Source organism: Salmo salar, chromosome ssa05, assembly GCF_905237065.1.
Source record: "Salmo salar chromosome ssa05, Ssal_v3.1, whole genome shotgun sequence".
In the NCBI taxonomy this organism is placed as follows: Eukaryota; Metazoa; Chordata; class Actinopteri; order Salmoniformes; family Salmonidae; genus Salmo; species Salmo salar.
The window spans coordinates 62,303,844-62,327,969 of NC_059446.1; the positions used below are offsets into that span (position 1 = coordinate 62,303,844).

Here is a 24,126-nt window from a genome sequence, read left to right on the forward strand (position 1 = left end):
GGGCTAGTTCTTGTTGATGCGTTTCAATAAAGATTCCCCATTCCCCATCCCCCCCCCCTCTTTTTGCTGGTACTGAGACTCATAGACATTACATTACTATTGAACTAAGGCATCATTCAAAATGAGGGGTGTTGTAGCTATGCTGGTGCTGATGTTCTATCTGTCTGGGGCCTGGGCTGAGGTAGAGAGTAAAGGAGGGACGGATCAGATTGACCAGAACATTCTATTCACTACCATAGATGCTGTCTGGGATGAGCTGAAAGACCTGAGACTCATGCTGAACAACACAAAGAAACGAGTAGAGAAGTTGGAGAATAAGAACACAGGTACTGTAATAATGCACATATAGACAGAGAAAGAAAGAAAGAACAAAGGTAGCCTAATAATACAGGTAATGAAACTGATCACACTGTAAAAATAAGTAGTGCTTGCTTAACTCTCATTCTGTATTGATTGATAAGTTTGGACATTTATGTTGGTGCCATTTCAGTCCTGGGGGACAGGGTGGTCAAGCTGAAGACAGAACACATATAATCATCATTAGATGTCATTTCTTCAATGGATTTAGATAATAATTCACTCAATAGAAAAGTCAGCTGCTGATATGGATCATACACAGGCTACAGTATATCATTAACGCTCAAGCAGCAGAACTGACAGACCTAGACGACAGACTAAGTGCCAATGTGATACTGACGTTCGATTTACAGATCTAAAACGAAGGTGATAACAAAATGCTAATTTTACAAAATACGATTTAGTTAATTAGCTTAATCAAAAATGTACAGCTGTGGATTTTGCTGGACATTTTATGATAATGTCCAAGACAAGTTCCCTTATGATTTCAGGCCAGAGTTACCGCAAAGGGATTGCTTAGCACAGGGGTTCCCATCTTTCTTTAAATGTAGACTTTATAAGAACTACTGTGCCTCAGATGAGCATAGCTAATTTCAGGGAGAAATAAATAAAGCTTTGTTTTAGCTGCATCTCAGCTACATATTTCCATGCTATTTCAGCCCTGGAAAACAGAGTGACAGCCAGTGAGAGCCAGGTGGTGGAACTGAAGAAAGAGAATGCAGGTAATAAGGAGAGGAGACTACTATGAATAAACATGATGTAGCACATGTTTTAGCATGTGTGATATAAGATTCTGTAAGTGAAGTAGTGAACTTGTAATTTTAAAAAGCTCTATGTCACATTGCTGATCTATTCACTCTCTTCTAATTCACCAGTGGATACAGTTACTACTAGAAGTTATAGCACGAGAATTATCAACAGCGAAAATGAATGGTGCTATGTAAGTGCCTGCAGAAAGTATTCATACCCCTTGACTTTTCCACATTTTGTTGTGTTAAAGACTGAATTCAAAATGGATTAAAAAAAATGTTTAATCACACCCATTTACACACAATACCCCATAATGACATTAGACATTTTAGCAAATTTATTGAAAATGAAATACAGAAATATCAAATTTACATAAATATGCACACCCCTGAGTCGATACTTTGTAGAAGCACCTTAGTCAGCGATTACAGCTGTGAGTGTTTTTGGGAAAGTCTCTAAGAGCTTTGCACACCTGGATTGTACAATATTTGCACATTATACTTTTTTTTTTTTCATCAAGCTCTGTCAAGTTGATTGTTGATCATTGATAGACAGACATTTTCAAGTCTTAAATCGGTTTGAAAATCTATGGCAAGTCAAAACTGTAACTAGACATTCAATGTCGTCTTGGTAAGCAACTCCAGTGTAGATTTGGCCTTGTGTTTTAGATTATTGTTCTGCTGAAAGGTGAATTCATCTCCCAGTGTCTGTTGGAAAGTAGACTGAAGCAGGTTTTCCTCTAGGATTTTGCCTGTGCTTATAGCTGTATACCGTTTATTTTATAAACTAAAAAAACAACTCCCCAGTCCTTGCCGATGACAAGCATACCCATAACATGACCCATAACATGACCCATAACAATATGCTTCAAAATATGAAGAGTGGTACTCAGTGATGTGTTGTGATGGATTCCCCCCAAATAAAACGATTTGTATTCAGGACAAAAAGTTCATTTCTTTGCCATATTTTTTGCAGTATTACTTAAGTGCCTTGTTGCAAAAAGATGCAAGTTTTGTTCTATTTTTATTCTGCACAGGCTTCCTTCTTTTCACTCTGTCAATTAGGTTAGTATTGTGGAGTAACTACAATGTTGTTGATTCATCTTCAGTTTTCTCCTACCACAGCCATTAAACTCTGTAACTGTTTTAAAAATCACCATTGGTCTCATGGTGAAAACCCTGAGCGGTTTCCTTTTTTATTTTATTTTTTATTTAACCTTTATTTAACTCTGCAAGTCAGTTAAGAACAAATTCTTATTTACAATGACGGCCTACACCGGCCAAACCCGGATGACGCTGGGCCAATTGTGCGCCGCCCTATGGGATTCCCAATCACTGCTGGATGTGAAACAGCCTGGATTTGATTCCTTCCTCTCCTACAACTGAGTTAGGAAGGACGCCTATATCTTGTATTGATACACCACCCAAAGCCTAATTAATAACTTTAAAATGCTCAAAGGGATATTCAGCGTCTGCTTTTTTTATTTGTTCACATCTACCAATCGGTGCCCTTCTTTGCGAAGCATTGAAAAACCTCCCTGGTCTTTGTGGTTGAATCTGTGCTTGAAATTCACTACTCGATTGAGGGACCTTACAGATAATTGTATGTGTGGGGTACAGAGACGATGTAGTCATTCAAAAATCATGTTAACCAATTTTATTGAACACGGAATGAGTCCATGCAATTTATTATGCGATTTGTGAAGCACATTTTTACTCCTGAACTTATTTAGGCATGCCATAACAAAGGGGTTGAATACTTATTGACTCAAGACATTTCAGCTTTACATTTTTTATTAATTAAAAACATTTTCTACAAACAAAATTCACTTTGACATTATGCGATATTGTGTGTAGGTCAGCGACACAATATCTCAATTTAATAAATGTTTAATTCAGGCTATAACACAACAAAATGTGGAAAAAGTAAAGGGGTGTGAATACTTTCTTTAGGCACTATATATATATATATATACACATACACACACCTATTTCAATATTTGTTTTACTTTCTTTACTTTCAGCCCCATGGGGAAGGGGTGGTATGGTGAGGGTTTTCTATGGTCGCCAGGGTGGGCGGTGGGTGACTGACGAGCAACACTTGTTGCTAGGGGGGGTTGGGAAGGGGTGGGAAACATGGGGGTAGGGGGGGTGTATGGAGACATGTTGGCTGGGGGAATGGGATGGGAAGTTGGGGGAGGCCCAATTCTTTTTTATTTTCCTGTTTATACTGAATTTACTATTTATTGTTAAACTCTGTATGTATTTCTTACAGTCTTTTGTTGCTGTTTGAGCGGCAGGTTACAAGTTTTCGAAACGTATACTTTTGAAATGGATAATGTACCTGTAGTCCCCCACAACAAATAAATAACTAAAACAATTATCATTTGGTCACAAAAAAACAGTAATGGTCGATATGTTCAGCAATGTTTATTTTCATGCTACTTCAGCCCTGGAGGCCAGAATGACAGCCAGTGAGAGACAGGTGGACGAAGTGAAGAAAGAGAATGCAGGTAAAACACTAATATAAACTTCACCCTCATGTATTCTGACAGTAAATAACACTTGCAACTAATAAAGCATTCTACACTATCCAACTCTATGATTTTAGTCTTGGAGGCCAGAGTGACAGCCAGTGAGAGTCAGGTGGCGGAACTGAAGAAAGAGAATGCAGGTACAGTAAGATAAGCTATATTGTGAAAACGTGTGTTTTTCTGTTAATTTACTGTTAATTACTTTCATACTACTTCAGCCATGGAGGTCAGATTGACAACCAGTGAGAGCCAGCTGAAGGATCTGAAGGGAAAGAATGCAGGTGACTAAAATGTTTTACTTGTAAGAACTACTACATACTGTATATTCCTCACCTGAACATGATTCAGCTAATTTCAGGATATGAAAAGCAATGTAGCAAAGTTACATCAGGGTTTATTGTTTTTATCATAAAAAATGATAGACCTGGAGGCCAGAGTGACAGCCAGTGAGAGCCAGGTGGAGGACTTGAAGAAACAGAATACAGGTAATAACGAGATGTTTTAAAAAAGATATATTGACTTAACTTTCTCAATAGAAACAACAACATATTGGATATTGCCTATTACATACGGATGTTACATATCGTCTACTATGTTTCTATGATTCCAGGCCAAGCAGCACTATTGTTATCCTTGGGAAGCCGATTAACCACCCTTCAGAGCCAGGTGGCAGAACTGAAGAAAGAGAATGCAGGTAATAATTAAATGTGTTCTGATGAACTATTAAGTTAATAATTTTGCTCAATAGAAGAAGAAAAATAATCACAGTTCTGGATAATGCCTTTTGCCTCTTTACTAGATTTCTATAATTCCAGATCAAGCAGCAGAACTGTCAGCCCTGGAGAACACAGTGACAGCCAGTGAGAACCAGGTGGCAGAGCTGATGGCAGAAAATGCAGGTGACTAAAATGTTCTACTTATCAGAGCTAATGCATGTATGCCTCACCTGAACATGATTCAGCTAATGTTAGGATGTGATGAAGCAAAGCGATGTAACAAAGCTACATCACTGTTTATTGTTTTCTTGTATGCATTATTTTCTAGCCCTGGAGGCCAGAGTGACAGCCAGTGAGAGTCATGTGGCAGAACTGAAGGGAAAGAACGCAGGTGACTATTTATCATTACTTATAAGAACTACCACGGATAGGTCTCACTTTAACATGATTCAGTTTATTTCAGGACATTATAAAGCTACATCTTGGTTTAACCTTTTATGTTATACATTTTGTTCCTGCATAAATTATTTTCTAGCCCTGGAGGCCAGAGTGACAGCCAGTGAGAGCCAGGTGGAGGAGCTGGAGAAAGAGAATGCAGGTAATGATGACATGTGAATTGAAAATAATTCAGTTAATAATTAATTGCCTAGAAAGATTAACAACTTTGGATATTGACTCATGTGATTAAAGACCAAGCAGCTGAACTGTTATCCTTGGGGAGCAGAGTGACAACCCTTCAGAGCCAGGTGGCAGAACTGAAGAAAGAGAATGCAGGTGACTAAAATGTTTCACTTATAAGAACGACTACATGTATTCTTCACCTGAACATAATAAGATTACGCTCATTTCAAGATATGACAAACCAAAGCGATGTAACAAAGCTACATCATGGCTTATCATTTTCAAAATAAATAATTTTCTTGCATAAATGATCTTCTAGCCCTGGAGGCCAGAGTGACAGCCAGTGAGAACCAGGTGGCAGAGCTGATGGGAAAGAATACAGGTGACAATTTTTTTACGTATAAGAGCTACTACGTGTACGCCTCACCTGAACATGATTCAGCTAATGTTAGGACGTGATGAAGCAAAGCGATGTAACAAAGCTACATCACTGTTTATTGTTTTCTTGTATGGATTATTTTCTAGCCCTGGAGGCCAGAGTGACAGCCAGTGAGAGTCATGTGGCAGAACTGAAGGGAAAGAACGCAGGTGACTATATACACTATATTTACAAAAGTATGTGGACACCCATTCAAATTAGTGGATTCGGCTATTTCAGCCACACCGTTGCTGCCAGGTGTATAAAATCGAGCATACAGCCATTCAATCTCCATAGACAACATTGGCAGTAGAATGGCCTACTGAAGAGCTCAGTGACTTTCAACGTGGCACCGTCATAGGATGCCACCTTTACAACAAGTCAGTTTGTCAAATTTGTGCCCTGCTAGAGCTGCCCGGTCAACTGTAAGTTCTGTTATTGTGAAGTGGAAACGTCTAGGAGCAACAACGGTTCAGCTGCTAAGTGGTAGGCCACACAAGCTCACAGAACGTGACCGCCTAGTGCTGAAGCGTGTAGCGCATAAAAATCGTATTTCCTTGGTTGCAGCACTCACTACTGAGTTCCAAACTGCCTGTGGAAGCAACGCCAGCACAATAACGGTTAGTCGGAAGCTTCATGAAATGGGTTTCCGTGGCCGAACAGCTGCACACAAGCCTAAGATCACCATGCACAGTACCAAGTGTCGGCTGGAGTGGTGTAAAGCTCACCACCATTGGACTCTGGAGCAGCGGAAACACGTTCTCTGGACAAATGAATCACGCTTCACCATCTGGCAGTCCGACGGACGAATCTGGGTTTAGCGGATGCCAGGAGAACGCTACCTGCCCCAATGCATAGTGCCGACTGTACAGTTTGGTGGAGGAGGTATAATGGTCTGGGGCAGTTTTTCATGGTTCGAGCTAGGCCCCTTAGATCTAGTGAAATGAAATCTTAACGCTACATCATACAATTACATTCTAGATGATTCTGTGCTTCCAACTTTGTGACAACAGTTTGGGGAAGCCCCTTTCCTGTTTCAGCATGACAATGCCCCTGTGCCCAAAGCGAGGTCCATACAGAAAAGGTTTGTTGAGACCGGTGTGGAAGAACTTGACTGACCTGCACAGAGCCCTGACCTCAACCCCATCGAACACCTTTGGGATGAATTGAAACGCCGACTGCGAGCCAGGCCTAATCGCCCAATGTCATCGCTCGACCTCACTAATGCTCTTGCTGCTGAATGGAAGCAAGTCACCGGAGGCAAATGTTTCAACATCTCATGGAAAGCCTTCCCAGAAGAGTGTAGGCTGTTATAGCAGCAAAGGGTGGAACTCCATATTAATCCCCATAATTTTGGAATGAGATGTTCAATGAGCAGGTGTCCACATACTTTTACTTATAAGAACTACTATGTATAGGTCTCAATTTAACATGATTCAGCTTATTTTAGGATATGATAAAGCTCCATCTTTCTTTAACGTTTTTTAGCATAAATTATGTTCCTGCATAAACTATTTTCTAGCCCTGGAGGCCAGAGTGACAGCCAGTGAGAGCCAGGTGGAGGAGCTGGAGAAAGAGAACGCAGGTAATGATGACATGTGAATTGAAAATAATTCAGTTAATAATGAATTGCCTAGAAAGATGAACAACTTTGGATATTGACTCATGTGATTAAAGACCAAGCAGCTGAACTGTTATCCTTGGGGAGCAGAGTGACAACCCTTCAGAGCCAGGTGGCAGAACTGAAGAAAGAGAATGCAGGTGACTAAAATGTTTCACTTATAAGAACGACTACATGTATTCTTCACCTGAACATAATAAGATAACGCTCATTTCAAGATATGAAAAAACATAGCGATGTAACAAAGCTACATCATGGCTTATCATTTTAAATTATAAATTATTTTCTTGCATAAATTATTTTCTAGCCCTGGAGGCCAGAGTGACAGCCAGTGAGAACCAGGTGGAGGAGCTGAAGGGAAAGAATTCAGGTGACTAAAACATTTTACGTATCAGAGCTACTACGTGTACGCCTCACCTGAACATGATTCAGCTAATGTTAGGTCGTGATGAAGCAAAGCAATGTAACAAAGCTACATCACAGTTTATTGTTTTCTTGTATGCATTATTTTCTAGCCCTGGAGGCCAGAGTGGCAGCCAGTGAGAGTCATGTGGCAGAACTGGAGAAAAATAATGCAGGTAATGATGATAAGCAATTAGTTATGAAAAATATTCACTGGAAAGATGAACATTTCTGGAAATTCACTTGTGTTAGCCTTGAGGACCAGAGTGACAGCCAATGAGAGCAAGCTGGAGGAACTGAAGAAAGAGAATGCAGGTAGTAATGAACTTTGAAAAAGTAAATCATTTGTTCAATAGAAGAAGAAAACATTTTAAAAATCACAGCTCTGGATATTGTCCATTGCCTCACTACACTATTTATATCATTTCAGCCCAAGCAGCAGAACTGTCAGACTTGAAGAACAGAGTGACAACCAGTGAGAGCCAGGTGGCAGAGTTGAAGAAAGAGAATGCAGGTAATGAGTTGTAAATTGTTATGAAAAAGATGGAACACCTCTGGATATTGACGTGCATGATTCCAGCCCAAGCAGCAGAACTGTTAGCTTTGGGGAGCAGAGTGACAACCAGTGAGAGGCAAGTAGCAGAGCTGGAGAAAGAGAATGAAGGTAACTATGCTGCACTAATAATAGCTAGACTACAATCACTCTCCTGAACCGCTGACTGATCTAATCAGGATGTATCTAAGCACAGCAATGACAATAAAGCTACCTCAGAGTATCAGTTCATTAAGGTATTATTTTCTTGCTATTTCAGCCCTGGAGGCAAGATTGAGTGTCGCTGAGAGCCTGGTGGAGGAACTGAGGCTAGGTAAGAACAGATCAATTCAATCAAACCCACAGTGTGGTATGAAATGAAGACATTTTAGACATTACGGTGGACTTGACTGAATTCATTCTCATGTGTTTGCAGACAGAAGACAGGTGGCCTTTTCTGTTGGTTTGACGGACTCAGGATATGTGGGACCCTTTCAAACTGAGATCACTCTGGTCTATGAAAAAGTCTTCACCAACATCGGCAACGGTTACGACCCAAACTCTGGTACAGCTTACGCCGACAATACTACAGATGAAACTTACACAGTAACAATACTACAGGTTCACTCACACAGCAATACATCTACAACTCAGATAGAGGTATAAACACACATTCTCCATGCTCCACCACAGGAGGCTGCTGATGGTAGGACGGCTCATAATAATGTCAGGAATGGCGTGAATGGAATGGTATGTGTTTGATGTGTTCGATACCATTCACTTTAGTCCGTTCCAGTCATTACTATGAGCCCGTCCTACCCAATGAAGGTGCCACTGGATGCCTGTGGTGCCCACAGGGGCAAGCTACTGGCACCGATCCCAACCACTAACAGGCTGCTACAGTGCCTAAGAGAGACGGATAGTGCTGATCTCTCCCTGCTTCCCCTCTGATACAGGTATGTTTTCAGCACCAGTGAGAGGGGTCTACTACTTCACATTCACCTCCATGGGCCGAGAGCCTGGACAGAAAATGGGTGTTTACTTGGCCAAAAATGGAGAGCAAATGATATACAACGTCCAGGACAACTTCCATGGTGGTTATGAGTACATGACAGGTGCCGTGGCTCTGGAGCTAGAGAAAGATGATCTGGTGTACTTAAGGCTTCCTAAGGGCTGGGGGCTGTATGATGACAACTACAACCACACTGTCTTTACTGGCATCCTGCTCTTCACCACCAACCCTGCTAGGGGCCGACTCCACTAGTCCTTCTCCGTCTTCAATAAACATGGAATGAGTAACTTTGTCCTGTCATCATTAAAGCACATTCCTCAGTCATCATCACAGACATAAGCCAGACGGTAGATGACATCCTGTTACCCTATTTTATTATGAGAAGAACCAAGCTACATCAATGCTAGATCGGGTCAATACACTTTGATCTAACTGAGCTGTAATTTCACAAAAGCACTTATGCCATTGTTTCTAAAGCATTGGAGACCAATACAGGTTAATAAATATAGAACATCCGTGCATGAGTACAGTGTCATGTCCAGTCTCAGCAGGAGGTGTGGTTGTGTTACCTGCAGGCCCAGGGGGTTGAGGCTGGTGTTGCTCCGGCAGCTGATTGGTCCATCTGTTAGAACCTCGAGAGCGTAGAGCAGGTGTTCATCACGGAAACGAGATGGCCAGCCCACCTGGAGCTCCGCCTCCCGGATACTACTGGGACCTGAGTTATGGAGCTGAGAGAGTAAGAGGGAAAAGAGAGACAGGAGAGACAGAGAGATGAGAGGAAGAGAGAGAGGGAGAAGGGGAGTAGAGAGAGGGAAGAAGAAAGAAAGAGAGAGTGAGAGCGAGCGAGCGAGAGCGAGAGAGAGTATGAGAACACCAAGCCACTCAGCTTAGCCCCTTTCCACACACTCATTAAATCTGAGGGTGATGATGGTGAGTCACCCAAACAGGACATGCTCTCAGTGCTCCAGGCAGGAATTCTCGGAGAGAGAAACTCGGGCCGACCTAACTATAACCAGCTGGACAGACTGCAGGACAGGAACACTGCAGCCCCAAACCCTGCAGACATCCAGCAGATGTCCCCCTTCACTGCATCTTCAACACACACACACACACACACACACACACACACACACACACACACACACACACACACACACACACACACACACACACACACACACACACACACACACACACACACACACACACACACACACACACACACACACGTCTGATCCCCCCTCTTATCCCCCCCCTCTCTTCCTTTATGACAGTAATTACCACTGTTCAGTGTTCAGGAGGCCTTTGATCAGACAGCAGCCAGTACTTACAGGGCTACTGCTTTTACTGTGTGTGTATGTACCTCGTAGATGTGTGTGACCTGGGGTCCTACGTCATCCTCTTTGACCGGATTCTCTTTGGGCTCCCAGTGAGGAAACGGAAGAACCACTTGAGAGGGATGACACACCCTGGAAAGGGAGAGAGAGAGGTAGAGAGAAAGAAAGAAAGAAAGAAAGAAAGAAAGAAAGAAAGAAAGAAAGAAAGAAAGAAAGAAAGAAAAAGAGGATCGATAGAGAAAGAAAGAGAAGAGAGAGAGTATGAGAACAAATGATATGGAGAGCAAATGATTTACAACGTCCAGGACAACTTGGGGGGGTGAACACCAAGCCACGCCGCTGCCAAACACAACTTACCCAACGCCGATTGGACCTTAACCTCCCGCCCCCCACACCCACAGCCCCCCACGGATCACTGTCTGTTTGTGTGTACAACTTCCTTAGACCCAGCCAAGTCACTCTGGGGTCCCGGCTTTGAAGTGTGTTTGTGTGTGAGGGGGGATAGTAAAACAAGGAACATTCGGACAAGTGGGGACTGACAAGGAAAAAGGCTATTTTAGGCTTGGGAGTTAGGGTTAGGGTTACAATTAGCATTAGGGGTTAGGCTTAGGAGTTAGGGTAACGTTTAGTTTTAGGGTTAGGGGTTAAGCTTAGCGTTAAGGTTAGGGTTAGGTTAACGGTTAGGGAAAATAGGAGTTTGAATGGGAATCAATGTTTTGTTCCCCACAAGGATAGTAAATCAAACATGTGTTTGTGTGTGTGTGTGTGTGTGTGTGTGTGTGTGTGTGTGTGTGTGTGTGTGTGTGTGTGTGTGTGTGTGTGTGTGTGTGTGTGTGTGTGTGTGTGACCAAGTAGCACTAGCACTGGCCCAAGTGTGCATGATTAGCATACACAGACTAACATACACATACATGATTAACATACAGACTCAACCACACTGAGCAATAGAAATACAGCAAACTAGATGAGCCTGTCTAACCTACATGGCATGAGACAAAGTGATACACTGTACGACAACAAAGTGCATCAAACACAGCAAAGATATTCTACTGTCACAGGGTTAGAGAAAAGATCAACCAGAACAGAGATGTGTCACTCACCCCCTCAGGTCTAGCTGAGCTCTCGCAGAGATGGAGAGAGACAGACTGACTGGGTTGCTCTTGGAGTTGTCTTCGTTTGAACTGTAAGATAAGAGGCACACGAGTCAGTAAAGATGTTTGGATGTAATGTCTGCACCATGGCCTGACGATGTATGGTGTGTGTGCATGTATGCGTGTGCGAGTAAATGAGTGAGTGAACATGTGTTTGTGGCGAGGTGAACAGTCAATGTTTTGTCTCGTCTGTCTCGACGCTCTTTGTTTGAGAAAGCCACAGAAATACTCAGAATTCTGACAGAGGTTCCTTTTTATTGTTATGTGTGTCACAGCTCTTCAGCAGTGTGTGTGTGTGTGTGTGTGTGTGTGTGTGTGTGTGTGTTCTGTCACCTGTGGATCTGTAGGTCAAAGTCAACGTGAGGACCGGCATCATCCAGCCTTTGGACAGCAAACCTTAAACCTACAGATACCTGGAGACAGAGACATTGAGACAAAGAGAGAGGGACAGAGACAGAGAGTCAGAGAGAGACGAATCAAAGTCTGTGTCAGTGACATCTGTAAGTGTTCAGTTAAAGGGAACAGCCTTCGAACCCCATGTACAGTTTCCCTTTGTTAAAACTAACCAGGACCTGGTCATGGTGTGTGTATCTGGGTTATGTATCTGTATTGTGTTTGTGTGTCTCAGTTGGAGGATCAGTACAGATCTGTGCGCTGAGACAGACCAGATCCCTTCCCCTCTAGTCTTTAGACCCCAGTTAAACCCCCTCTACCCTTGCTTAACTCACACCATGTGGAGGGCTTAGTTCATAACCATGAGTATGATAATGGCTTCTTGCGTTTGTGTAATAATGTTCTCATGAACAACATGTTAGACACTAGTCAATGCCGGAAACTCTTAAACACTCGCTAAAACTACAAGGGAGAAGCCTGAGGGTGGAAACTCATTAGGACTCCAAAGTCAAAGAGACTTTATTGCACATACGAGAGAGAATCAGTAAAACTCAACAGAGACGAGGAAAGACCAAATGGGTCTAAATCACTGAGGTCCCCAGGCTGAGAGAAAGAGAGAGAGACAGACAGAGTGACACATGATTATCTCTCTCCCCAAATCTGGAAAACATTGATTTCCTGTCGCTTCTCTCCCATGTTCTGAACAGCCCCAACACCACTATAAAACTGTATAACGTGGATCTACTGTAGAACCCACCATAGTACAGAGACAGTGTTTGTCAAGGAAATGATCTAATGCATCGACCAATCATCGACCATGGCTCTGTGACTGTTCTCACATTCCTTGATGTAAGAGCAGGGATTGACGCTGTCGACCAAACTAACAGACAGGTATCAATTTGTTTTTCTGGCCAGTGTGACCTCTGATTGCTCCAAGGCTATATATGGTGTTCCACAGGGCTCTGTGCAGGGGCCGTTTCTGTTCACATTATACATGCTGACCATCTGGCAGAGGTGGCACCACAGGCCCCAGAGTTGTGTAGCGGAAAACAAAATTCTGGGGTACATCGTTTTTCCTGATCTGGTAACCTAACCAGGTAAAACTCCGGCCCTTATACGGTATGACGTGATTCATCTGTTGAATATGGGCTATGATGGGACCAGAGTTTTTCTAATCAGGTCACATGGTTTTAAAAAACTCCTGGCCTTGGGGAGGATGAAAGCCCTGTTAAACTGCAGCAACCTTGTACTTGTTCTTATGAATTATATTTTAAAGAAGCACTAGGGGGGGTCCTATACAGAGACACTCAGAAAGCTACATGATTGGATAATAAAACTCACAGGGCTGAGCTTGCTTTATGCAGGTTTGCATCATGTAGTCCTGCTCCTGCTCAACTGTAATACTAATAACAAAATGTACTCACAGTCTATGTTCAGCTATTGTGTCTATTGATTAATTAAAGTTTATACTCTTGGATTGAAAAAGTCTAGCTAACCTGGTTAGCCCAAGTTTAAATATAAACCAAATGTAATCCCATTGGGCTATAAATAGCCTACACAACGTTACCGCTTCGTTTACCCTGGCCAGAGGGACAGGGCCCATAGGAGGCTCGACTATGCAGCTGCTGTTGTTAGTAGCCTACAGTTGATCAGACTCAAAAATGGTCTCGTTACCATGCAACACATCATGTCAGATCGCTAATGTTTAGGAGTAAAGGCTGCTCCATTGATGTAAGAATTTTTGCTTGTGTCTGTTGGGAGTGATGTGCTATCAGCTCGCTAAATAAATACCAGAGGAAAATGGAGAGTGCCTTGAGCATTAATCTGATTGGTCAAGACACACAAAGAGCCTGTAGCAGCACTCCGGTGTGAAAGAACGAAAAATTGTGTGCGAGTGACAAATCAAAACAGCACTTTGCCCCTTTTCTTTTACACTTTGCGTAGATATACTTTATTAAACTAAATTGATTGAAACGTGCTGTGGCAAATACTGCCTCGCTACACATTTTCCGGCAGCCCTGCCGTCTGGGATGTTACCCATAAACAGTGTCTGTTTTCACTGCTATGCTTGTTGACCCCAGGAAGAGTAGCTGCTGCTTTAGCACTAGCTAATGGGGATCCTAATAAAATACAAAAAATGCTGACAATACACAACGTTTTAAAGAAACATGGCAAGGCAGTCTGCATTTTAGAGGCTTGACTCAAAAATATTAGAATGAGAAAAGATACGTTCAAAATGGTCTACAAGCATTATTACTCCGGCTGCATGATTAGTAAGTGTGTGTGTTTATTCTATAAAAGCTCATGAATTCCTACAGGTCTAAAGGTAAGTATGTATGGGAAACTTCTGGTCTGAAGGAGAGCTGTCGTGCACACGTGTGTCGCTTCTAGAGCTAACAAATACCGCTCTCAGGCTCACAACACACACACACACACACACACACACACACACACACACACACAGTATAGTTACATGTCGGATGCCTGTGCTTCCTGGATGTGTCATGCAAGGGGCGAACAGATTAACACACACGGAAATACCCACAGACAGCTTCAGAGTGTGGGACTCAATGGGGCACAGGGTATCTGGGTGATCAATCACCATGGTAACTATCAATCAGCACCACTGTATCTGATTGACAGCTTCCTGTTTGGACAGGTGGTTGTTTCCAAGTAGAGGGGGAGGTCAGTGTGGGTGCATGTGCATGTGCGTGTGTGTATTGTTTTGTGTTCATTTGTGTTTATGTGTGTGTTGGACTTACTTCTGTTCCGGCAACCATAGGGTTCCCCAGGTCACACACCACCAGTCTGGAGTCATTCACCATCCTGTACTCACAGTTCAACCTGGATAGAGACTGGAGAGGAGAGGAGGCAAGAAGACAGGAGGTGGAAGGGAGAGGGTGGAAGAGGAAGAGAGGTGATATGTGGGGGAAGGGAGGAGAGGAAGAGAGTGATGAATGTTCTGACAGCATCATCTCATCCATCTTAGGGCCCCATTAGACATTCATTCACTCACTCTCTGGAGAAAAAACCCTGACGTTGTCAACAGGATGTACTGTAATGGTAAAGAGGTCAGCAAGGCTGTAGGGTCTAGTTGAGCTGGGCTAGGGTTAGGGCCAGTGTGGGGGGTGGAAGTGTGTGTGTGAATGTGTGTTCTCACCTCTATCCTGCGTTCCACTCCTATGTAATCAGCCTCAGGGGGTAGGAGTGTGTGTAGCTCAGTCTCATATGCCCCCTCTCCTTTGTTAACCGCGTTTATGGTCAACATGACCAGGTTGTCATCCCCGACCACCAGCTCTGTACGGTCCCTGTGTTTGTGTGTGTGCAGGAGAGAGAAATAAACAAGTCAATACTACGTCAAACAGTAGAGGTCGGAGTGTGTGTGTGTGTGTGTGTGTGTGTGTGTGTGTGTGTGTGTGTGTGTGTGTGTGTGTGTGTGTGTATCAGTCAGAGGAGAACGACAGGGTGTTTGTGTTGGGCTGCCATGGCGATTGCATACAGATGAAAACAGAAGAAAACGTGCACGCGTACACACACAAACTCTTGCTAATGTAAACAATTAGAGAGCAAACTTCTCTCCTTGCGTGCTGTAACACTACCCTTTGTTTGGGTGTGCGTGTGTATGAATGTGTGTGAGTGTGAGTATGTACATACGTTAAAAGTTTACAGGTTGACAAGGACTTTTCTGAATCTTCCCAGCATGCCTCACTTGACAGGGCAGAACACACCACAAGGCGTAACACACCCCTATATCAGTAAGGTTACTTAACCCACTGTATTTAAATGAGACCGTAACTGTTTCATGTTGACGTATATGCTACACATGTTACATACAGTACATACTTACATGCTTGCAGACAGCAGGAGGTCTGGAATACACTTGTTGTCTTCCCCACAGTCCAGCAGAATATATGCCTGAGAAATAAAGGAGAAAGGGAGAGACCGATGGGGGGAGAGGGACGGGGGTTAAGGTCTAGTCCAACAGTACTCATATGCTGTAAGTGGTCTTGATTGGATGAGAAGAGCCCCCACACACACACACCTGTTCCTGCAGGAAGGTACTGCTGTAGCGGTTGAGGACAGGGGGGAGATCCAGGTTAGAAGGAGGGGCTAAACTGTAGTTCAGAGCCAATGAGATGGGAGTCAATTTATCCCTAAACTCATCCTCCTCCTGAGAGGGGGGGGGGAGACACACACCGTGTAACAGAAAGTTTGTTCACTATAACACAATAACTGGTCCAAAAACAGGTTCAGCTGAGTTGGCAGATATTTTGAGAGGATCTTGTCCAAACACAGCAAAGATGGAGGCCTCTTTCTTTTTTTTTTTTTACTCAAATTCATTTTTTGCCAGCGGAGTGTGTTTGACTTACTCGTAGGTAGACAGTATAGTTCAGGCAGGAGTGAGGACGGCTGTGGCCAAGCGTTAGGGCCTCTGTGTGCTGGGGCTGATGGGAATCCAGGAAATGAACTCTCTTAACTCCACCCCTCAAACCTTTAAGCCAATCCAGTTGCAGCTCTGCATTCAGGACTGGGAGAAGTGGAGGAGAGAGGGGGATGAAGGGAGAGAGTGAGGAGGGGATTCCATATGGTCCCATCGTGGGCGGAAGTGTGTGTGTGTGTGTGTGTGTGTATTCTCATCTGGTGTGCAGGAGGGAACCGTGGGTATGGTCTACTTTATCACTTTTAGATTCTACAGAGCATCGTTAGCCAGTGGAAACAATGCATTCATACATTCATATAGTTAGCATCTCTAACACTAACTTATACATAAACCTCTCCCTCCCCCCTCTTCATCCCCAGTCAGAGCTACTTACCTACAGAGTCTGGGATCCCCACACCGCTCACCTTCGCACAAATATCTACCCTGAGACTGGATAACAGAGAGAGAGGTAGAGAGACATGGGAGATTGAGACAGGATTAAAAACATTGCTCCTCTGTATGTGTCAGTGTGTGTTTGTGTGTGTGCGCGCTCATTAGATTCCAGGATATTAATGGTGCCGGTCTCCCTCTGCAGGAGTCACTTTCCTGTTCCTGATAGAAGTGACGATCACACACACACACACACACACACACACACACACACACACACACACACACACACACACACACACACACACACACACACACACACACACACACACACACACACACACACACGGGTTCTCTAGTGGTGAACAATGAGCACCAATTAGAAGAAAAACTTCCTCTTTACTGCTCGTCCTCTCAGTCTCCCCAAAACAACCAGAAAAACAACTCAACTGGCCAAAGCTCTCAAAACAATAATTCAATAAAAGAAAAAGCAACAGTCTCAGACAGTCATAAAAACCTCCCTAATAGTACATGTGTTGTTGTGTCCTGTCTAGTTCCTCCAGCCAGTCCTAAAACCTCCCTAATAGTACATGTGTTGTTGTGTCCTGTCTAGTTCCTCCAGACAGTCCTAAAACCTCCCTAATAGTACATGTGTTGTTGTGTCCTGTCTAGTTCCTCCAGACAGTCCTAAAACCTCCCTAATAGTACATGTGTTGTTGTGTCCTGTCTAGTTCCTCCAGACAGTCCTAAAACCTCCCTAATAGTACATGTGTTGTTGTGTCCTGTCTAGTTCCTCCAGACAGTCCTAAAACCTCCCTAATAGTACATGTGTTGTTGTGTCCTGTCTAGTTCCTCCAGCCAGTCCTAAAACCTCCCTAATAGTACATGTGTTGTTGTGTCCTGTCTAGTTCCTCCAGACAGTCCTAAAACCTCCCTAATAGTACATGTGTTGTTGTGTCCTGTCTAGTTCCTCCAGACAGTCCTAAAACCTCCCTAATAGTACATGTGTTGTTGTGTCCTGTCTAGTTCCTCCAGACAGTCCTAAACCTCCCTAATAGTACATGTGTTGTTGTGTCCTGTCTAGTTCCTCCAGACAGTCCTAAAACCTCCCTAATAGTACATGTGTTGTTGTGTCCTGTCTAGTTCCTCCAGACAGTCCTAAAACCTCCCTAATAGTACATGTGTTGTTGTGTCCTGTCTAGTTCCTCCAGACAGTCCTAAAACCTCCCTAATAGTACATGTGTTGTTGCGTCCTGTCTAGTTCCTCCAGCCAGTCTGATGGTTTATTTCAATCAGATGTGTTTGTTTTGACAGAATTCCACAGTTTAGTGCCGTCTGTCAATCTGCCCAAACGCACCATGTCTCTGTCCTGCCAACACACATTGCCTAAGAAGCACCCTATTGGTCTTATGTCTGTCACTCACTAGGTTACCTAGGGATTGCATGTGTGTGTGTATGCGCGTGTGTGTGTGCGTGCGTGCACTCACCAGGTTACCATGGTATCAGATTCTGTCAGGAGGCAGGATCGGTCGTCAGGGTTCAGGATTCTAGGAGTCAGGATCATCTCTGCCTCCACTGACACTACAGGACGAGCCCTACACACACACACACACACACACACACACTTAATCTCACCATTGTAAACTAGCAGCCAATCTGATACATGAAACAATGTAGTCTAGCCAATCAGAGAATTAGATATCTTACCTGTACACGGACACCTCCCCTTTACCAAATGCTCCCACTATCAGATCTACAGTGAAAGAGAGAGAGAGAGACAGAGAGAGACAGAGAGAGAGCGAGACAGAGACTGCATGAGCTTCAAAGAAACGCACAGATGGGACTGATTTCAAGGTCTCCAGCAATCTTCATCAAGCACAGACCTCTCATTTTTACACACACTGACACATAGATACACACACATACACAAACACATTTAGTCTGTACCAGCTTTGAGTTGTGAATATAACTATTTTTGCAGCACTATTTTGGTTCAGAATGAAACTATCCAAATAGGAACACAGTGTGTGTGTGTGTGTGTGTGTGTGTGTGTGTGTGTGTGTGTGTGTGTGTGTGTGGCAACAGAGAGACCCCACGGTACATTCCAGCTCCATTAGAACATTCCCATTGGTCCAATCAGATCCCTCTGCTACACAACAAGAACATTCCCTCACTTTACTATAATCATGGGCCTTATACAACTAGTCAGTCTGTAGCAGCCACACAACTAGTCCAGTGCTCTACTCAGTTAATTTGTGTTTATGTGTTTTGAAGATGAAGAGTCTTAATTGGGTTTTTGTTTAAAATAGAGCTGCACTTTAATGAGTGTGGTCACGGGAGACATACCACTCTCGCAAACACACACACACACACACACACACACACACACACACACACACACACACACACACACACACACACACACACACACACCCCAGCGTTGACTGAACGTCTGGAACCGCAGTGGGAAAGAGACTTAATCAATACAAGCCTTCCCTGCCAGACACACTAAGCTAAGCTAACACAACGCTAACATAGGACTGACTGGGACATATAGAATAGGCCCCCAACCATAGATCTAGCTAGTCCTGTCACTGGAAGACAGAGGTTAAGCTAAGCTCTGAAGCTGATACAGCACTGGGACTGGGGACAGAGGCTAAGATAAGTCATGCTAACATCAATGAGGCTGAGGGTCAGAGGCTAAGATGAGTCATGCTAATATCAATGAGGCTGAGGGTCAGAGGCTAAGATAAGTCATGCTAACATCAATGAGGCTGAGGGTCAGAGGCTAAGATAAGTAATGCTAACATCAATGAGGCTGAGGGTCAGAGGCTAAGATAAGTCATGCTAACATCAATGAGGCTGAGGGTCAGAGGCTAAGTTTACTCATGATAATATATCAATGGGACTGGTTAAGCTCATTAGTTCTGACCTCTGCAGTTCTGTTTGAAAGAGTTCTGAGCTCTCTAGTTCCTAGTGAAGGGAAAAAAATGCGATCAGGACCTATAAGGGTTGATGTGGTTTTGAAGACACGTGACAGAGAGGTTGCCTCTAGTTTACAAGTAACAGTCAAGTCGAGAAATCCTCCTCAGATAGCCTCTTATCTGTTAGGAATATACATACCTGGCTATCCATCAAATGAACCGGACTAGGTTAAGGGACTAGGTTAAGGGACTAGGTTAAGGGACTAGGTTAAGTCTTGATGCTGATAGAGGGCTAGAGTGTGACACACCCATGCACACTGTGAGTGACATCTGTTTAAATGGTTAAACTATTAGAGTCAAATAAGATCTATTGCGTGTGTGTGTGTGTGTGCGTGCACACATGCGTTTGCCTCTGTATGTGTGTGTGTTCTTGTGTGTGTGTGTGCGTGTTTAAGTGAGCGTGAGTCTAAATTGAATGTAGGAGTGGTCCATCTGTTTTTGCTGTCAGTGAGAGTGCCTTAGCCTGCTGGTCCTCTGAAACCACAACATTACACCCTAGCCCCCAAGTGTGTGTGTGTGTGTGTGTGTGTGTGTGTGTGTGTGTGTGTGTAACAAGGGGCCGGCAGAGAAAGGGGGACCTCTAGCTGTCTGTGGGGTACGGGGGACAGTTGGAAAGGTAGAGGTGAGGAGGGAAGGTGGAAAGGGGGAAAGAGAGGAAAGGAGGAACGAGGCAGAGAGGAGGAAAGAGGACAGCAGCTAAAGCACTTGGCCTTTCAACCACAGTCTGTAAAAGTCATCAGAGCTAAGGTGTGCTTTCAGCAGGCAGATCTAACCACACACACACACACACACACACACACACACACACACACACACACACACACACACACACACACACACACACACACACACACACACACACACACACACACACACACACACACACACACACACACACACACACACACACACCAGCTCAGCCTCAGGGACACAAACTTCCAACAGAAGAATTCCGCTCTCATTCCAAAGTCCTGGATCTGTCCGTCTTACACTCCAGAGAAACCCAACCGCACTACTCCCGTAGGTGTATGTGTGCATACGTGCGTGCCAGTGGAGGCTGCTGAGGGGAGAACGGCTCATAATAATGGCCGGAATGAAACGAATGGAATGGCATCAAACAACTGGAGACCATGTGTTTGATGTATTTGATACCATTCCACAGATTCCGCTCCAGTCACTACCACAAGCCTGTCCTCCCCAATTAAGGTGCCACCAACCTCCTGTGGTGCGTGCCTAAGTGTGTGTGTGCGTTTGTGCGTGCGCGAGTGCATGTTCCTCCCATAGGTACATCTGTACTCCTTACCCAGCTGTTCTTTTCCCTCTGAATAGTGCTACTGACACAGAGGCTGATTTGGGGTAAATGTACCTTTGGGGTAAATAAAACCTAGCCTATGGCACACTTTCTCCTTCCAAGTCAATCATATTTCCACACTGATAAAAACATGTCTGCCACCACTGATTTGAGGTTAGTATGTAAACACACACACATACAGACACACATTTGGAGTAAGTGTACCTTTGGGGTATGCTGAGTAACTAAACCTCTAGGCCAGTCCCGGACTCCCTGCTCTGAGAAATATGGCTGCCGTCCAACGTTTACACAACCTGTCAGAGAGTGGCTGCTTCAAACTTCTGAATGAGCTCTCTCTTTAGAACCAGTGTTCAGTGTGTCCACTGTCAAAGTGTTCAGTGTGTCTGTGTGTGTGTGTGCGCGTGTGTGTGTGCTGTGTGTGTTTTCTGTTCAGTAGAGCTGAGTCAGTGGGATTGCTGATTGGCATGTTAAATGTCTACAGCATTTGACCTCTGACCTTACCGATGAACATAATTCCTGCCCTCAGGCCATCTGACCCCTGACACGCACACAAAACTGACCTTAACCTTAACCCTAGGAGTGGGAACAGCAAGGCTTCCCAGGGTCAGTGTGCGTCTAGCAGCCTATAACCTCTGTGTACCAGGGACACCTCCTGCTGTTTCTGACTGACTGCTCTCTCTGACTCTGACCCAGTCACTTCTCCAGGGTTAGTTGTGTAACTTTGTTGTGAAAGACCTCAAAACTTGTGTTGCGTCCGAGAGATGGCACCTAGACTTGAGCTCGGTGGGTTAATGCAGTCTTGAGGTGTGCAGACAATCGAGGTTTGATACCCAGCCAGACACGAGTCCCTGGTAGAGACACACGTCTGTAGAGTATCCATCAGGAACACTGATCCATCTCTCTAATCCTCCCTCCCTTCTCTCTCTAAGAGTAAGATGGGTTTTGTACCTATGGGATCATAAAGCTTCACCTATAGGAACAGATATCTTATGCACACACAAACATATGCACAGAAACACACCGTGTAACAGGCGCACAGACGCCTTAGCAGTCCTCTCATAATGATGAAACATCTGAGGGTCCTTTACTAAAGTGTGACTTTACTAACATATTAACGACAGACCATATGTGTGTGTGTGTGTGTGTGTGTGTGTGTGTGATGGCTATGCCACCCGGGAGCTTTCCCTCCACTACCAGATCTTTCCCAGAGGGCCTTAGAAAGCCTGAGTTACAACATGCATGCGTGCGTGTATGCATGCTTATATGTATGTGCATTGTGTTTGTACAGTGTGTGTGACTGAGTAACTCGCTGTGGGGTGATTCTGTATAGGGTCTGGCTTTGGTTCATAGCCTGGCACAGACTCAACACATACACTCAGAGGCCAGTGAAATTGATCACAAGCCATGCAGTGCATATGTGTGCATGTGTCTGTATATGTGTTTGTGTTAGCGTGTGTGCGTGTGTGATGTTTTCATTATAAAAGACTCAGATTTCCTGTTTGTGGGATGGAGAGATCAGAGGACGTCTGTTGTTGTTACAGAAAGAAGACAAGACGGAAAGAAAATACAAATAAAATAATAATTCCTACTTTTCAGCTGGGTGTATAGAAGTACAAAGACTAAACTACACTGCCTTTAGAATGGCTGCCTTTCAGCTGGGTCTATAGAAGTACAAAGACTGAACTATCTACCTAGAGAGTTTGTTCATCTGTATTTTTCATAGCTGTCTACAGTACATAACCCCACAGACCGATGCTGGAACTAAAACCGCGCTCAATGAGCTGTATACCGCCATAAGCAAACAGGAAAACGCTCATCCAGAGGCGGCACTCCTAGTGGCCGGGGACTTTAATGCAGGGAAACTTAAATCAGTTTTATCTCATTTCTATCAGAATGTTAAATGTGCAACCTGAAGGAAAACAATTCTAGACCACCTTTACTCCACACACAGAGATGCGTACAAAGCTTTTCCTCGCCCTCCATTTGGCAAATCTGACCATAATTCTGTCCTCCTGATTCCTGCCTACAAGCAAATATTAAAGCGGTCAGATGAAGCAGATGCTAAAGTACAGGACTGCTTTGCTAGCACAGACTGGAATATGTTCTGGGATTCTTCAGATGGCATTGAGGAGTACACCACATCAGTCACTAGCTTTATCAATAAGTGCCTTAAGGACGTAGTCCCCACAGGGACTGTACGTACATACCCCAACCAGAAGCCATGGATTACAGGCAACATTCACACTGAGCTAAAGGGTAGAGCTGCCGCTTTCAAAGAACGTGACTCTAACAAGGAAAGCTTATAAGAAATTCTGCTATGCCCGCCGACGAACCATCAAACAGGCAAAGCGTCAATACAGGACTAAGATCGAATCGTACTACACTGGCTCCGACACTCGTCGGATGTGGCAGGGCATGCAAACTATTACAGACTACAAAGGAAAGCACAGCCGAGAGCTGCCCAGTGGCACGAGCCTACCAGGCAAGCTAAATAACTTCTATGCTCGCTTAGAAGGCAAGTAACACTGAAACATGCATGAGAGCATCAGCTGTTCCGGACGACTGTGTGATCATGCTCTCCGCAGCCGATGTGAGTAAGACCTTCAAACAGGTCAACATTCACCAGGACGTGTACTCGGAGCATGCGCTGACCAACTGGCAAGTATCTTCACTGACATTTTCAACCTCTCCCTGTCCGAGTCTGTAATATCAACATGTTTAAAGCAGACCACCACAGTCCCTGTGCCCAAGAACACTAAGGTAACCTGCCTAAATGACTACCGACCCGTAGCACTCACGTCTGTAGCCATGAAATGCTTTGAAAGGCTGGTCATGGCTCACATCAACACCACTATCCCAGAAACCAAAACCCACTCCAATTTGCATACCGCACCAACAGATCCACAGATGATGCAATCTCTATTGCACTCCACACTGCACTTTCACACCTGGACAAAAGAAACACCTATGTGAGAATGCTATTCATTGACTACAGGTCAGTGTTCCACACCACACCTCCCTCTGCAACTGGATCCTAGACTTCCTGACGGACCGCCCCCAGGTGGTATGGGTAGGTAACAACACATCCGCCACGCTGATCCTCAACACTTGTGGTGCAAGGACAACAACCTCTCCCTCAACGTGATCAAGACAAAGGAGATGATTGTGGACTACAGG

General features: G+C 44.1%; 2 protein-coding genes across 14 annotated transcripts in view; one reads left to right on the forward strand and one right to left on the reverse strand.

Moving 5' to 3' along the window:
• Window positions 1-24,126, reverse strand: part of LOC106605385 (integrin alpha-8) — a 54,597-nt gene that overhangs the window by 9,820 nt on the left and 20,651 nt on the right. The window contains exons 14-25 of the mRNA XM_045718509.1: window positions 18,361-18,406; window positions 18,141-18,248; window positions 16,658-16,713; window positions 16,214-16,371; window positions 15,886-16,014; window positions 15,691-15,758; window positions 15,004-15,151; window positions 14,606-14,698; window positions 11,784-11,863; window positions 11,400-11,480; window positions 10,326-10,431; window positions 9,532-9,690 (exon numbers count right to left, since the gene is read on the reverse strand). Of these exons, the coding sequence (XP_045574465.1) occupies window positions 9,532-9,690; window positions 10,326-10,431; window positions 11,400-11,480; window positions 11,784-11,863; window positions 14,606-14,698; window positions 15,004-15,151; window positions 15,691-15,758; window positions 15,886-16,014; window positions 16,214-16,371; window positions 16,658-16,713; window positions 18,141-18,248; window positions 18,361-18,406 (1,232 nt within the window). The remainder of the gene's footprint in view (window positions 1-9,531; window positions 9,691-10,325; window positions 10,432-11,399; window positions 11,481-11,783; window positions 11,864-14,605; window positions 14,699-15,003; window positions 15,152-15,690; window positions 15,759-15,885; window positions 16,015-16,213; window positions 16,372-16,657; window positions 16,714-18,140; window positions 18,249-18,360; window positions 18,407-24,126) is intronic.
• Window positions 73-9,249, forward strand: LOC106605427 (girdin-like). 13 transcript variants are annotated; one of them, XM_045718510.1, is made up of 23 exons: window positions 73-326; window positions 1,017-1,079; window positions 3,557-3,619; window positions 3,718-3,780; window positions 3,859-3,921; window positions 4,063-4,125; window positions 4,251-4,334; window positions 4,456-4,539; window positions 4,685-4,747; window positions 4,892-4,954; window positions 5,047-5,130; window positions 5,297-5,359; window positions 5,503-5,565; window positions 6,918-6,980; window positions 7,073-7,156; window positions 7,324-7,386; window positions 7,532-7,594; window positions 7,671-7,733; window positions 7,849-7,932; window positions 7,999-8,082; window positions 8,231-8,284; window positions 8,387-8,515; window positions 8,907-9,249. In XM_045718510.1, exons 1-23 carry the CDS (start codon window positions 122-124, stop codon window positions 9,212-9,214), a joined length of 2,019 nt encoding a protein of 672 aa, XP_045574466.1. In that variant the 5' UTR covers window positions 73-121; the 3' UTR covers window positions 9,215-9,249. The 13 variants fall into 13 exon arrangements, with proteins under 13 accessions (XP_045574466.1, XP_045574470.1, XP_045574468.1 ...); XM_045718514.1 differs by lacking the exon at window positions 5,047-5,130; XM_045718512.1 differs by lacking the exon at window positions 3,718-3,780.